The 16,466-nt window shown below is 36.9% G+C and overlaps 4 protein-coding genes across 5 annotated transcripts; 3 read left to right on the top strand and 1 right to left on the bottom strand.

The window, feature by feature from the left end:
• Positions 1-614: 614 nt before the first annotated feature.
• Positions 615-2,292, top strand: LOC17889294 (fasciclin-like arabinogalactan protein 8). Its single transcript, XM_006296188.2, has one exon. The coding sequence runs from the start codon at positions 786-788 to the stop codon at positions 2,046-2,048; it is 1,263 nt and encodes a 420-aa protein (XP_006296250.1). The 5' UTR covers positions 615-785; the 3' UTR covers positions 2,049-2,292.
• A 647-nt stretch (positions 2,293-2,939) lies between these two features.
• On the top strand, positions 2,940-7,936 carry LOC17889281 (early endosome antigen 1). Of its 2 annotated transcripts, none has more exons than XM_006293588.2 (13): positions 2,940-3,352; positions 3,469-3,653; positions 3,752-3,855; positions 4,013-4,093; positions 4,246-4,349; positions 4,457-4,543; positions 4,683-4,885; positions 5,297-5,498; positions 5,579-5,629; positions 5,742-5,840; positions 5,935-5,994; positions 6,192-6,316; positions 6,580-7,936. In XM_006293588.2, the coding sequence occupies exons 1-13, from the start codon at positions 3,098-3,100 to the stop codon at positions 7,718-7,720; spliced, it is 2,697 nt and encodes an 898-aa protein (XP_006293650.1). In that variant the 5' UTR covers positions 2,940-3,097; the 3' UTR covers positions 7,721-7,936. The 2 variants fall into 2 exon arrangements, with proteins under 2 accessions (XP_006293650.1, XP_006293649.1); XM_006293587.2 differs by having other exon boundaries at positions 2,941-3,352; positions 6,195-6,316.
• Positions 7,937-10,382: 2,446 nt separating this feature from the next.
• On the top strand, positions 10,383-12,445 carry LOC17889402 (protein LITTLE ZIPPER 1). Its single transcript, XM_006295260.2, is given in 3 exon segments — positions 10,383-10,451; positions 11,636-11,841; positions 11,990-12,445. Coding segments are annotated over 3 exon segments (459 nt in total). The 3' UTR covers positions 12,174-12,445.
• A 397-nt stretch (positions 12,446-12,842) lies between these two features.
• On the bottom strand, positions 12,843-14,720 carry LOC17888949 (4-hydroxy-tetrahydrodipicolinate synthase 2, chloroplastic). Its single transcript, XM_006294410.2, has 3 exons — positions 14,339-14,720; positions 14,036-14,119; positions 12,843-13,918 (listed from the first exon to the last, which is right to left on the bottom strand). The coding sequence occupies exons 1-3, from the start codon at positions 14,422-14,424 to the stop codon at positions 12,991-12,993; spliced, it is 1,098 nt and encodes a 365-aa protein (XP_006294472.1). The 5' UTR covers positions 14,425-14,720; the 3' UTR covers positions 12,843-12,990.
• Positions 14,721-16,466: the final 1,746 nt, after the last annotated feature.

Raw genomic sequence — 16,466 nt, 5'->3', positions numbered from 1 at the left:
CACGTGGAAAGTAATGCTTTAACAGCTCAAAAAGATCGTATATTGTGGGATGCAGTGATTCAATATTGGTCCTCACCGAGTTGTGGATAATTCTATTTATATTTTTAAACATAAACGTCGGCAACCAAAAATATATTTAAAAAAACGTGTATATGTTTTTCATTCTACATACTATAGTTTCTCTAATACAAAATTCATTTTTCTACGATACAAAATGACAGGTTTGAATCATTTAATGAGCAAGATACACATTCTAGTGTCCAAATCCACTAATCCACAAACAAGTTTTGGTATTAGGAACACTTCACATAACAAAAACGATCACACCAGAAACATAACTATTTTAAACTTATCACCATCTATCGATGATAAATCAAAAACGAGATTATATCTGTTGTTTCTTTCAAATACAGGTTATGTTTTGGCCCCAAAAAAAAAAAAATCTGGTGTAGAGAGTATAAAAAGACGAAGCCCGAATCTCTCAATATAGAAAAATAAAAGAACAAGACAATTAAATGGAATGGACTCTTACTTTCTTCCAGCTATGTCCGGAAAAGAACACATGGCCCCAATCCAACCCAACTCACTCACTTATAAACAACACACATTTCAAAATTTTAAAGGCAAAACTAACTCTAGTCAATTTCCTAACCTTACCACGGTTAAATATCTAACCATGGTTAACAATCATCCTTCTCTTTTAACTTCTCTCACTCTGTCTTCTCCACTTCCTCTGCTGTCTGCTCCGCACCTACACTTAAAAAAAAAACTCAAACCGTCTCATCATGGCGGCGTCACAGACCTTCTCACTCCTCGCCTTCGCTTTCTCCCTCCTCGCCTTCGCTTCAACCGTGAGTAGCCACAACATCACTCAAATCCTCGCTGATTCCCCTGACTACTCTTCCTTCAACAGCTACCTTACTCAGACGAAGCTCGCCGACGAGATCAACAGCCGCACGACGATTACTGTCCTCGTCCTCAACAATGGTGCTATGTCTTCTCTCGCCGGGAAACATCCACTCTCCGTCATCAAAGGCGCTCTAAGCCTCCTCGTCCTCCTCGATTACTACGATCCCCAAAAACTCCACGGGCTCTCCAAAGGTACAACTCTCTCCACCACACTCTACCAAACCACCGGAAACGCTCCCGGAAACCTAGGATTTGTCAACATCACCGATCTTAAAGGAGGCAAAGTCGGATTCGGCTCCGCCGCTTCAGGTTCCAAACTCGATTCATCTTACACCAAATCCGTTAAACAAATCCCTTACAACATCTCCATTCTCGAGATCGATGCTCCGATCATCGCTCCCGGAGTTTTAACGGCTCCTGCTCCTTCCGCCGCCTTGTCGAACATCACCGGATTACTCGAGAAAGCCGGCTGCAAAACCTTCGCGAATTTGCTTGCTTCCAGTGGAGTTCTCAAGACTTACGAATCCGCCGTTGAAAAAGGCTTGACGGTTTTTGCACCGTCCGATGAAGCTTTTAAAGCTGAAGGTGTACCAGATCTGACGAAGCTCACACAAGCCGAGGTGGTCTCGCTCTTAGAGTATCACGCCCTCGCTGAGTATAAACCTAAAGGCTCATTGAAGACTAACAAAAACAACATCACCACATTGGCCACTAACGGCGCCGGAAAATTCGATCTAACAACCTCAACCTCCGGCGACGAGGTTATTCTCCACACCGGCGTTGCTCCGTCGAGACTCGCCGACACTGTGCTCGACGCGACTCCGGTTGTGATATTCACCGTGGATAACGTTCTCCTCCCTGCTGAGCTATTCGGGAAATCTAAATCACCTTCTCCGGCACCGGCGCCGGCACCAGATACGGCATCGGCACCATCTCCGGCGGAAGGACCTTCCCCAATCGCGGCTTCACCACCAGCACCTCCAACGGACGATGCACCGGATAGTGCTCCTTCAGACTCGCCGGCAGGTTCAGCAAACAGTAAGTCGAAAAACGCGGCGACTGGCGTGAACTCACCGTCATTGTTCACCGCATTGATCACGTTCGCCGCCGTAACCATCTCCGTGTCTCTCAGCCTTTGAAACCTTTTAGAATTCTCCGTAATTACGCAGTCTGCCACTCCCCCCCTCTTTGTTTTATTTTTAATTTATTTCTATTTTTGTGGATTCTTCAGTGTTTGTTGAGTTTGAAAACATTGGATTAGTGAGTGACGTTTTTATATTTTGAATCTTTTTGTTAATCACATTTTCATTATTTGCTTTCTAAGTGTTGTTGATCTGATTTTTATCCTGTTGAGATCTATCGGCCTCCAGTTCTATCTTTTAACTTGTTTTCCATTCCATTCTTGGATAAAAGTACTTTTTGTACCGACAATAATGCAGTAAACTAGACGTTTTTTTTTTACCTATGATCAAATTATTACTTATACTTGAACTACTTTGAGATTAGAAACATCAAACAATGTATTAAGGTTTAGATTCCGATGTGATTGATATGTAAGATGCTCTACTAAAAATCTTTAGTTGGCCCAAGTTCTCTTATTTTAGAAATCAGACTTTTTTGTTGTTTAGAAAGCATATTGATACCTTCTTTACCTTTTTGGCTGGCTAATGGTTTCCCGCGAAGCAACGAACAAAGCAAAAAAATTCCACTTTTAGACTTAATTTGATTTAATTTACATTATTTTTGTAAACGATGCCGTTTGGTTGGCAAGAAAACTAGAAAAGTAAATGATGCGTTTTTATCGTGTACAAATCAATTAAAACCAATGGATGGGTCTACACTACATTGTCGAGGGTTGGGATCGGTGGCCCAAATCTATTTATTATGAGAGCGAAAAGCCCGATTTCTTTTTGACACCGACACTTCTTTGAACAATGAAAACGTTTATATTATTCCGAGAACGCAAACCCTACCGTTCTCATCTCTATAAAACGACGACCATTGTTTATTTCTTTTTCCACGACGACAGATCGTCTTAAACATCAGTCTTCTTCGAGAAGCTTTACTGAGTTAAGTTCCGAGGCGAGAGAGAGACTCATGAATCTTCTTCACTCACTGAACTGAATATTATACAGTTAGGGTTTCAAAATCCCCGCCAATTTTCTCACCTTCTTGATTCGGAGCGCCAATGGCGTCTACGGTGGCTGAACAAGACGAGAGGAAAATTGCATCGGTGACATCCAACCCGATCCCGGATATTAAAACGGCTACTGCATCGCGGATCAACAGCCAAAGTGACGCTTCTCCATCTCCCTCCCTCAACTCCAAGGATTTCATCGTCTCCGCTGCTGCTAAAATCGCCTCTCAGCCGTTGCAGAACTACGAATTCAACGTCTGGGGGGTCCTCACCGCAATTTCAAGCAGTGCTCGCAAACGCCGGCAGGTTCGTTTCTCTCTTAAAAACCCACAACCCTACTCAGCGTTTTGGTTCTCTGTAACCTGTCCTAATGTGATTCTCGTCCAAAAAGTTTGATTTGGTTCCTGATTAATGGATTATAGGGCATAAATATACTCTTGACTTCTGATGAGCATTGCTTAGGACGGCTACCACGTCACGCCGGTTATCAGATAGAATCAGCTGCAATTAGTGGGAACCATTGTAAGATATACCGTAAGCAGGTAGCAGGCGGTGATGGGGATAATACTTCTAGCTCTGATGTATCTGTCTTTGTGGAAGACACAAGGTTAGTGAACCTCTCTTCTCTTTCAATTCTGTGATTCCTTTTCTGTGCAGTTGTAAAATTTTGACTTTTGTTTATGTCTCCTGCTCTCTTTGATTCAGCACAAATGGTACGTTTCTCAACTGGGAGAGGTTAAACAAGAACGGCCCTGCACTCAGGGTTCAGCATGGTGACATCATATCGCTTGCTGTTCCTCCAGAGCATGGTAACATAAGTTTTCTGTGCCATAGCATTGTGAATTCATATCTCACTGATAGCAGTTTTATTAGGGGATTAATGGTTACTATAATGTATCCAGTTTTATGCTATTTTTCCAGATCAATTATCATGTTAACACTAGACCTCTGCATTTTTTTTTTCAGAAAAGGCCTTTGCATTTGTATACCGTGAAATACTTGGTAATAATGCTGCACTTTCCTGCATGGATAGAAAAAGAAAAGCAGGTAGTAGTCACGAAGGTCACATACGTCTTTCTATTTCTTTTTTCTTACTTCATGTATATAGAACTAAAGAGTCGCATGTTTTAAGGCACTTCTTTCACCAATATGTAGCATGTGTTTTTTCACTTCTGATCTGTGTTTTTGCTCATGTGAAGAGGATGTTACTTGTGAAATTAAGCGGCAGAAGGGTCTAGGAATTGGTGGTCCCAATGGTCCAATATCTCTGGATGATTTTAAGAGCCTTCAGCGTTCGAACACAGTATGTTTATCATCTTTTTTGGATTCCATTATTAGATGTAAGTGAATGTATTATCTTGATGTCATTCTAACTCAACTTTTGTGTCAAAAAATCAATGTTCTATGCAGGAACTTAGGAAGCAATTGGAAGCACAGGTGCTTACCATTGACACTCTGCGAAATGAGTCCCGCTCAATCGTGGAGCACCATGAAAATGTATGATGAGTTTGTCTTTGAATCTTTGTTGTGGTGCATGGTGGTTTTTTATGTCAAAAATCTGTTGTAAACAATAATCATGTTTGGTTAATTGGTTGATTATTTGAGTATCCTTACTGGTAGATCTTTGCATTTTCAGGAAATAAAACAGAATAAAGAATCCATCGCAAAATCATTTCATAATGAACTGACTGAGCTGCGTGATCTGTTAGATGCTAAGCAGAAGGAACTGGCGCAGGTTAACAAATTATCAGCTGAACAAAAGAATTCCATAGATGAACTTGGTGAGAGAGTAAGCGCTTCCGTGCAATCTCTCGGTGAAGCAAATGAAATAATTAAAAGGTGAAGAAATGTTTTTCCCTTGTCGATTGTTATTTTTATTCTCTTAGGATCATTTTTTATGCAAGTATTGTGAAAATTTTGATTTTACCTGTCCCGATATATTATCTGCTTATTTCTATGTTGAGTCCCCCCTAAGTATAAAAGTTAGAGGTTGGCATCTCAGAGGGTGAAAGCGTGAGGCATAAGACACTTCAAAATGTTACTCTGGTCTTGTTTGGCAACAACATATAGCTTAAACATTTATATACACTACTTCTTTTGGTTGTCAATTGGTCTGTGGGTGTTTAATGTTCAGATGATTTTCTTCATATTGAGTTATTGACCTTCCTGGAATATCTTATGTGGCTTTGCTTTAATAGACTGTATATTGCAAATATGTAACCCTAAGTAAAAACTACATATTGCTTTCAGTCAAAAGGCTTCTATTGCTGAACTGAAGACAGGGTTGGATGAAGAAAGAAAACAAAGAAGAGAGGACAGCGAAACTGCCATTGCCGAACTCAAAGCTGCGATACATAGATGCCAAATTGAAGCTCAGGACGAACTGAAAAGATTTTCTGATGCTGCTATGAGACACGAGAGGGAACAACAAGAAGTAATTAACAAAATGAAGGTATGAAAAGAATTAGCTGTGTTTGACTCTTCCCATCATTATGTCCTTGGAATAAGACATTTTACTTGACAAAACTATAGGATTCAGAGAAGGAAAGGTCAATGCAAGTGGAAACTTTGATGTCAAAATTGGTATGTTCTTGTAATGTTTATCATAATTAACCTCTTGATCACAAAAAATTGTACTCTATTTTTTTTTCTCTTCATTTTGTTGTCATTTTAGAAGTTTTGTGGTGTTTTATAGGAAGATACGAGGCAGAAGTTGGTCTGCTCTGACAATAGAAACCGTCAGCTAGAAGCTCAAGTTTCGGAGGAGCAGCTCGCTTCTGCTAGTGCACAAAAAGTACCTGACCCTGAATTCAGTTTCTTTCTTATTTTATATCTCTCTCTTTTATTTCTGTACTAACAGGTGCATTTGTTGAAAAAAATTTGGACAGAAAATGGAAGAACTTGACCTTGAAATAAAAAAACTCCAAAAGGATCTGGACAGTGAAAAGGTAAGAATGGAAACAAATTTGTGTGCCTTGTACTGTTTTAACTGTTTTACATTAATGACATGCTTCTGTTTCCTACCTCTGATTTCTGCTACAAGAACTATGATATCATGTTGTAAAGGTCGTGGACTTGTAGCTGAGATTTTATTTTGCGTTGTCTCCAGTATATGATTAAGCTGAGACTGTCTTTGTTATGTTAGCAGGCAGCTCGAGAAGAAGCATGGGCGAAAGTGTCTGCTTTGGAACTAGAGATAAGTGCCACTGTTCGAGACCTTGACTTCGAAAGACAAAGACACCGTGGGGCAAGGGAAAGAATCATGCTCCGGTAAGAACATTTACATGTATGGTACAATTACGTTAGGCTGCTATTCTAGAGTACATGATTAGTTTGCTAATATACTTTCTGTTTAATGGTGAAACTTTAATACATGAATGTTTTTAGTGTATTTAGTGCCTCTGTACAGTTGTTTTGGTTTCTAGGTTTTCTGGTTGGAAAGGTAGTTTCTTGTTGACAGTCTTGCGTTAAGATGCATTTCACGTAAGCTTGATTGGTCTAACTTAATGAGAACACGGGATCTTTTCATGCAGTGAAACTCAGATGCGGGCATTTTATTCTACGACTGAGGAGATCTCAGCTCTCTTTGCAAAGCAGCAGGAACAGCTCAAGACTATGCAGAGAACTCTGGAAGATGAGGATAATTGTGACAATACTTCACTAGATATTGATCTTAATCCAATAAACAGAAGTCCCAACAGAGCTAATTCTCAGGAAGATAGAAGAGAAACTTACCATTCAAATTGTGCTGCCAGGGAAAGCTCGTCCACTTCAGGGCTAAGGTCTACCAGAAATGAAGTTTTGGATACGTCTTGTGAAGATGCAGATGCTACTCAGAAGCATGATTGTGAAATCATGAGTCAGGAAGGCCAAAACACCCAAGAAGCAGAGTATACTAGCTCTGAAAAAGTCGTGAAGGGTGGCTTTGGCTCAGATATAGAAGGTGTTGGTACAGCACCCACTTTGGGAACAGACCCTGTAGGAACAGAGCAAGTTAATGAAACTCAAAGTCCAGGAAATGCTTCTGAGAGAAACGATCATCTGAGGAAGTCGATCATTTTAGCCAGTGATACAATGCAAATAGATTGTGAAACTCAAATGCATGAAAGTGTTCAGAATGATGGAGCTCTTCTCTTGTTAAGGAACCAAAACGAGCAAAGGGATACCCAAGACACAGAGGGCGTAGGCACTATAAGGACGTCAGATCTTCTAGCTTCTGAAGTTGCTGGGAGTTGGGCTTATGGCACAGCTCCTTCTGTACGTGGAGAAAACGAAACCGGAAAAAGTAGAGAGGATGAAGAGAGTCAGACTCAAAGAATCAAGGAAGTGACTATAGTACATGATTCTGCCAGTCAGGTAGACGAAAGTCAAACTAAACCTACAAGTTCAGGGATCATAGTCTCTAGGGAGGATGAAGCTGAACGTGGAGTTATTCAAGAGCCAATGGGGATCACTGATCAAGGGAAAATAAAACATGCTACTGGTTCGGACTCTGAGACAGAGAGTTGTTCTGAATCTGATGATGATCATGAGAACCAAAAACAAAGTCCTGTCTCTGACTCTGATACAGAGGGTTCCGATATGAATGATGATACGGGATCAAACTCTTCGGAGGCTGATTCAAAAGGAAGCCATGAAGCGGACCCAATGGACGAAGACGATAAAGCTACGTAGCAAGATTCCCTTTCCAATATCTTATTATCAGTAACATATTCATGAACTTGCACTCTAGCCAAAATCCTTCTTGTTTTGTTTTCCTAGAGACTGGGCTTATTTTTCCGTTTGATTAGAAGTAAGGTGTAGATAACGCAGGGCAAATGGTGAGGTTGTAACATGGGGAGTTGTAATTTACGTGATTAAAAGAATTGAAAGTTTAGGATGTGTCTACTTCACAACAAAGTCACTCCATAATGTGATGCAATGATAGTAAAGGTAGAAATGAAGGGGGAAAGGATGGGGCTAAGCTAGAGATGGAGCTAAAAATAGACAGCAGAAAGAGTTAGTCAGAGGAATCATCAATGGATAATCTGAAATTAAAAGAGAGGATTTGATGGTGAGAGGACGAAGAGAAGAGAAGCTCTCCTTTTACAACCATTTCATCATTATAGAAACAGTAACAACTCGAGAGGACGAAGAGAAGCTCTCCTTTTACAATCATTACAGAAACAGTAACAAACTCCAAAACTTACCCTCCAAACTCTCTCATCAATTTCTTGGCATTCTTCTGATCTCCTCTTATACCTTTAGTGGTAAATCTCTTAGGTTTGATTGAGAAGATCCATAGTTGTCTATGGGATATACTCAAAAAGGATGGCTAGAAATAATAGTAGTAGATATAATAATAATAGAGGTTGTAACAAAATAATAACAAGTTTTGAACACTTTTTAGAGAAGCGTGGATGGGGGGTTTCATTCTAGTGTTGACTATCTCCTCCAATTCCATTGATGCCTCTCTCTCTTATTACTACTAGTATTGTCTTTGCATTTTTAGTTTGTATGAAAATTATCAAAACAAGAAATGAGTAGAGTTTATAGTGGTCCTAGTCCTTGCCCTCATCAATTTATTCTTTTTTTCTCCATATATATCATCAATACATGTAATGAGTAGGGTTTTTTTTTTTTTGTCCATGAGTAGCTTGATATGTTTATTGAATGGTTGTGAAATTCAGATTTATATATACATGTTGCACAGAAACTATTTTAAAGTGTATTTTTTTATTGCTAGATTTTTATAGTAAAATATTGTTAGGAGGTCGGTAAAAAAAAAAATTAGTTTGAAGAATATGGAGTAGTATTATTGATTGGGCTAAAAGAAGAAGAAAGAGGACTGGGCATGTGCATGTGGAAATTGGGTTTGAGAATTGAAGAGAGAAGAAGAAGAAAAACATAGAGACAGCCCACAAAATTCATAATGCATGATGATAATGATGAAGAATCCATCGTCGTCGAGTGGGGAGGAATGGGGTTATTATGGCAAATGGGTATGATGATTGTGGGGAGAAGAAGCCAAATCGGTGGTTTCGTTTTCCAAATTAAATGTGCTTTTGGCTTTTGCTTCTACTTCTACTCGAGTACTCCATGACTTTTTCCACTAACCACAACAAAATACATTACATATAACAAAAGTCACTGACTGCACCCGATTCGGTAGTATCCATTTCACACTTTTTTCTTTTCCTCTTCCTTGCAAGTTTCAGAACCATTCACCTAAACCCAACCTCGCTCTTACCTCACGTGAACCATCACGAGCCATGATTCCCTCTTTCCTACCTTTTTTCTCCTGATTCCCCTAAATATTTTCATTTTTATATTCTAAAACCATGACTACGGATTAGTGTAACATAATTTCTACACTTAGTGTAGCGTTTCATGTTTTTTTTTTTTATATATATATATATATATATAGTTGAAATCCTACTGCTAATTTGTAGTATGTTTTTATCGTAGATTTATAGAGTGTTGTACCTATATATAACGAAAAGAAAAATATAGTGCTTATTAGTTAAGAATCTTAGGCTTCGAATGGGAAAATAAAATAAGCAGAGCTGATCAAGTGTACAATGCAGATCTAACAAAATAAGGCCTTGAATGGAAAGGCAGAACAAAAGCAGATAATACACACAACGGGGGACTGCTATTTTTCCTCCATTCACACAAAATTAATATAATGACAGTTCAAAAAAGAAAATATTATTAAAAAATAAGTGATCTGCTAAGAAGGATATTTGTACTGCACTATGAACAGTAAAAAAGCTGGAGATTTGGAGTGTTTTTAAATGAACTGCTTTTTTAATAAAAAATTAATAAAACTTGATCTGCATTTAATATGCCATATCTGCTTAATCTACTTTTGTTCTGCTGGGTATATTTGAACTGCTTGATCTGCTCTGTCATATTTATTATCTCCATTCAAAGCCAAAGCCTAAAAGCAGATTAAGCAGATTTGGCAGTTCAAGTGCAGATCCTACATTAAAATAGAGGTGTTTAATCTGCTCTGCTTTATAGGGAAAAAACATGACCATAAAATAAATTTTTTTTTTTTTGTCCATCTACAGAATTTTAACAGGAGAACTGCAATTATAAATGATAATTATTTATTTTTATGAATGGTAAAAAAAAACAGTTAATCTGTCCTGCTATATTAGTGCTTTATATCTGCTTCTCCATTCAAACCCTTAAGATTACACATGCAACATGTAGAAGAAGAGAAACCATTGGACGGGGAACGACGACAACATATATATGGCTGTAAGTAAATTAGAAGAAAAAACAACAACTACTTAGAAACTTAAGTCTTATTGTGTGTATTTAACGGAATGATTAAGCATCATTAGATATGACTTCCAACGATTTGAAAATTCTGGATTTACACACTCTCATCAGACTCTCTACCTTGGATGCTCGGGTACGTAATCCTTTTCTCTTTTGAAAAAAAGAAAAAGGGTAAACTTGGGATTAGTTTTTATAGAAAAGCAAAAAATATTAAACAGAAGAAAAAAAGGAGACAAAGACTTATGATTAATAAAGTTAAGAGAAACACTTGTACTTGTAAGGAAGAGATCGAGGTTTTGACGTACTCTTAACCTTTTTTGACTTCTTTGGCTCCTTAATAATCATGATTTGACCTTTTGGCAGTCAAATAAATCTGCCAAACTCGATTCATAAAACTCTCATAATATGAATCTTTATCCTTTTTGTTGCAGTAAATTTTAGGTTAATCACGTCACATAATATACCATAATTTTCTTTATTTTTCTGATAATTGATATATATATAGACCATATAAAATTACGTTCGATTCTTTTGTTTTCACTGTCAACAAAAAGAACCAGTTTATTGGCATTGCTACAGTAACGGTACTGAAGTAAAACTATATAATATATCATATATGTAAGTGTGAGTGTCATGTAACGGTAAACCATACTGTATGAACATATTTGGTTGAGCAAGTGCGAGTTAAACAAGCCTGTTTACCAAATACGAGTTACAGTAAAGATTCATTGTAACCATGTTAGGCCAAAGATCAATTAAATTTCATTTTATATCTTAAGAAGCTTGTAATAGTAATTTATCCGGTCAATATGTATATAAGTTTGGAAAGTATAATGTATATAAGAAGAAGCCAAATGTTACGCAGATTTGACTAACTGTCACCTTGATTTAAGCTTTGATGGCACCGTCACCATGTAATTAAGTTGACAAACAAACAAAACTTATTATAAGTTATAAACCAAAATTGAATATACAAGTTTGTTAGTTATGTCGTGTGTACCTTTTTAAGTTTTAACGGTGACTTGAGAGAGCTTTTTAGGGAAACCTCCTAAAATTCTTCTAAATAGTACTTTTAACTAAATCAATCAGTCAAAAATAACAATAAGAGATATATATAGACAAAAAGGACAGTTTTTATTTTTCTTGGTTATACAATACTTGTCCTTCTTCATCCTCTCAAAAATTTCAACTTCATCTTCTCCCTCATCACATTTTTCCCTGTCCCTTTGTAATCATGATTCTTCTTTCGCCATCATTACCTTCTAAAGGAGTCTCTCTCTCTCTCTCTTCTCTTCTCATCACCTCTCTCTCTGAAAGAATAATGCAAACACAAACTTCATCTATATAACGCCTCTATATATATCTCTCCCCTAACTCAACCACGTCTCACTTCTTATTCTTCTCTTTCTATCTTCAAGCTCCAAGATGTGTTTGAGTTCTTCAGAACCATTTGCAGACACACCCACGAAACTAGTTTTGTACCTCAAAACACAAAGCCACGTTCGTATCCCTCGTCTCTCCAGGTTTCAATCTCTCCATCATCACACAATAATATACACATGTATATATGAGATTATTATATGTAATCGACTTTGTAATTTATATATGTTCTTAGTCATTATGATAAATTAACGTTCTGTTTTTTCTTTGTCTTTTTCTTGTTTGATTCAGGAGGAGAAGGATGTGGAGGGAAGAAAAGAAGATGGAGATGATCAATCTAAAGCTATACATGGAGAATCAAAACATCATACGAGAAAACGAGAAACTTAGGGAGAAAGCTCTTCTTCTTCACCAAGAAAACAAAGCTCTCTTCTCTTTGCTTCATCAGACCAAAAAAATCTCCTCTGTTCCATAAGACAAAACCTTACACCATCATCACTAAAAGATCATATTCTTCGTTCTTTACTGAATTAGTAATAAGTAAGATCTGAGGGCTCCAAGCAAAAAAAAACACCAAATACAGTTTTGGTTATTTGAGAGTCTTCTACCTAAGTGGGGTTTATAATCAAGGGTTTTAGTTATTACTGGGTATACTTCTAATTTTTATGTTCTTTTTAGTCTAATCTCTCATGTAATCTCTGTACCTGAGTTCTTTTGTTAATGGTTAATCATCTACTTCTTTATATATTTGCTACTACTTAACAAATTGATGTATTCTCCTTTGGATAACATTTTACACACACACACACACAAAAAGAAAAGAAAAAGAAAAGATTGACTATTTCCTTTTTTAAGATCTCTCAATCGTCGAGAGAAATTAACACAGCTGGTACGAACATCTCACGTGACGTGGGTACCCGCAACAACGTAGAGAATCACCGTAATATTAAATTTTTCGATTTGGAGTATCCCAACCAAAATTTATGATTTTCACATGGCGCTGCCGTGACCGTTCCAAAGATGGCAAAGCCATGCCGTTTCAATCAACAGATTCAAACCTACCCGTCGTTTTAAACAACTGAACCAAACATGCATGCCGTTTCTATTACAAGGACCAGTCCTCTAAAACCACAGCACACTCAGGTAGAACATAACAAGGAGAGACCAAAACATGATGAAATCATTCCATGAGTTTTATTCATCAGCTACATAAAACCAGATGATAGTAGAACCATCTCTTCTTCCCATTAAATACCAAACAAAAGGAACAAAGATCCTGAAAAAGAAGTATACTAATATCGACCGATAAGAATAAAATCATCGTCGTCAAGAGCCTGCACATCTTTCTCACCCACAAAATGCTCTCGGCCGATCTCCTTCACCAGTTTCACAAACTCAAGCCTCTTGGACAGAGGCAATGGGACGTACGGTAACCTGAAAACTGGCCTTGACACTCCAAGCTGAGCCAAAGCAGTGTTAACCCCAATTGGGTTTGGCTCGTTGAATAGCCAAGCCATCAAAGGTAGAAGCTTTGCGTTCAAAGACGAGTTCCTACCTTCAAACATCAGTTTCCTCATCAAACCTGGAACTAAATTACTAGTAACCGATATAACTCCGGTAGCTCCATAATCCCATCTTGAATCATGACACTCATCATCATTCCCACTCCACACAACAACTCCATTCTCAGTGTACTCTTCGACCCGCTTGTTCCCAACACACTCCTTCACACCAGCCAAATTAGGGTTCTGAGAAAGTTTGAAGATGGCACGGGGCGGTATATCCTGCCCTGTTCGACCAGGAACATTGTATATAATGGTCGGTCCCATATGAAGAACTGACTGCAAATGTGCGATTAGACCCTCAATGGAAGTCTTGCCGTAGTAAGGGTTGATGTGAAGAGCGGCGTGCATTCCAACAGCGAATCCTTGCTCAGTGGCGTGGATGGCTTCTCTTGTAGAATTGCTTCCAGTGTTTCCAATAACTTTGATGCTTCCACCAAAACAGTTAACGGTATGGCCAATGAGCATAATGTGTTCGTCCCAGCTCATCAACTGTCCTTCACCAGTCGTACCTCCAACGATAACACCTTCAGCGCCGTTTTGTATCTGAATGTTCACTAAGTCATCATAGGCTTCAAGGTCGAATCTTCCATCAGGTAGATACGGTGTTTTGATAGCTGTGATCACCCGTAGAGCTTTTATGTCGTCTGTATTTGTCCTGACAATCACAAAACCAAAACATGTCCCGGGTATGAAAACAGAGAGTATAAACATACATACGAAATCTTACAATCAATACAAGGTCGGTCAAGCTAAACTCTTATATCACACAGACCTGTTTTTAACCTCCAAGCTGCGCATTGGGAGATGAAAATTGGGCACAACGGCTGCTTTTGGAGAGACCCATTTCGAGCTCCTTCTGTGTAATGAACACGACAATCACTCAAAATGATTCATGCTAGAGTGCATGTCTCAATAGATTTTAGCCAGAGGAAATAACAGATTTCAATTCTAAACCACTATCAATTGCAATTAAACCGGTTTACAGTAGCATCCCCATCAAGCTGATGACTTGCCTAGCTTAGATTAAGCCAAAAACAAATAAATAAAAAAGCAGAAGATTAAATAAGAAAAGAACCTCTTGTAGCCATCGAATCGCTTTGGGCAGGGGAATTGTAGAGCAGAGTCCATAGAACACAAACCATAACCTTTCAAAGCAGCCATCTTTGGAGAAATCACAGAGGAGAAACAAAGAAAATTTACCAAAATTCACACGGCCGTGTAATCAAAAACGTCACCAGAGCTGGTGTAATCAATATCAGTTGGCGACGATGATGCTAATAGTGAGAATAGTTCCGATGATTGTTGAACAGGAAAATGAAACAATAGAGCTCTGGTAATGGTGGATGAGCATAATGAGGAAAGGTTCCGATAAGAGCAATGAGGAGGATTTGTGACAATGGAAGAAGAAAGCGGCGAGAGCTGGAGACGGAGGAGGGCAAGGAACCAAATTAATATTACAAAAAAGCCGCCTTTAGGGTTTTGTCTCTCTCTACCTAATCTCCTCAGGTATTGCCACGTGGATTCTGATTGATACGCACAAAATATATAGATTTGGTTTTGTTTAAGGTTTTTTTTTTGGTTATAGCAGCAGCTTTCTGGAAGACTTTTTTTAGCTCAAAATAATGGTTTGATAACTATTGTATATGATTAAGGGCTCCGTTTGGAATTTTAATATTTTCATATTACTAAGGGTAAGTTGAGAATCGAGCATATTTATATTAGTTCATGCAAGGCACGTTTGTTCGTGTTCAAACGGTCAAACGGAGAGCACTCTATTAGTAGTATATTTCTTCCACTCGACTGATTAAAATATAAAAAGCAGTCACAGTTTGACCGTTTGAACACGAACAAACGGAGAGCACTCTATTTGTGTTTACTCGACTGATTCTAGACCAAACGGAGAGCACTCTGACTATCATAGGCCCAATATGTAAGTCTGAAGCCCGAATCATACATAGTTAATAAATAAGTTCAATCAGGTTGTCAAATGGGCTTTCATATAATTGTTTTACCCCTATGATTTGGTTTTTATTTCGTTTAAAATGCTCGCAATACGGTTGTATCAAAATGTATCTGTTCTACGAATAATATTTGGTGCTACTACTTGATAATTTATCTGAGTCGATGATTTAAAGCAAAAAGAAAAAGAAAAAAAAAGAGAAGCTGATTGATAGAGATATTATTATAGGCTTGCCGCAAAGCAACAAGATTCAAAAGTTAAGAATATATACTTGCTTCTTTTCCACATTCTTATAAACCGCAGAACAGTACAGTACTCATTGAGCATATGAAACTAGGAAAAATTGTTCCAACGAACAATTGTGAAAATATTAGGATTATTTTGTAGTTGTATCCTAATTTTAAGTAGAAATTTGAATTTTACACCAACTCTTTTAAATATTTGAAATGTATCTTATGTATGATTAAAAATGATTATTTTACCCTTAATTAATAATTAAAAGTTAATAATACAAAAACCAAAAAACAAAATTAATATATTTTACAATATTACTTTAAAAAAAATTATTAGAAATTAATTAATTATGTTCGAATTTTTAAAAAATATTTTAGATATTTATTATAGCTAATATTAATTAGTAACTACAACTGAAAATAATAATAATTTATTTTTAAGAATATCATTTAAAATAAATTACTGGTTATAAATTAAATATTCAAATATTTAAAATTTATTGTAGTAATTATAAATTAATTTATTATAGATAATAATAACAATAATTAAAATTAAATAAGAATTTATAATATTTATAAACTTTTGGATTTAAAATTTAATTCGAATTTTAAATAAGGATAATATAAAAATAATTTTCATAATTTTTCATTTAATAGAAAATTTTGAAAACGATATTTAAATGTTTTTAACTTTAATATACTAAATATCTAAACTAGTTAACCCTAAAAAATCAACAGTTTAAAAAAGTTGACAATGTAAAAATCAATTAAATAAATAACAAGTCGACTCTTGTAATATAAGTCAACAACAACAAAAATTAAGTCGACAAACATAATATATAAGTCGACAGTTCTAAAAGTCAATAAATGTAATAAGTCAATATAAAAATAAAATAAGTCAGTTAAGACTAAACAAATCGACCAAATTTTTTTTTAAAATCAACAAACATAACAAATAAGTCAACTGTATAAATAAATCGACAGTACAAAAAAACAACGAAAGAAAATAT

The sequence above is a fragment of the Capsella rubella genome, unplaced genomic scaffold (genome assembly GCF_000375325.1).
Source record: "Capsella rubella cultivar Monte Gargano unplaced genomic scaffold, Caprub1_0 scaffold_4, whole genome shotgun sequence".
NCBI classification, from domain to species: Eukaryota; Viridiplantae; Streptophyta; class Magnoliopsida; order Brassicales; family Brassicaceae; genus Capsella; species Capsella rubella.
Note: the sequence above shows the minus strand (reverse complement) of the source record. Positions and strands in the feature narration are given on the sequence as shown.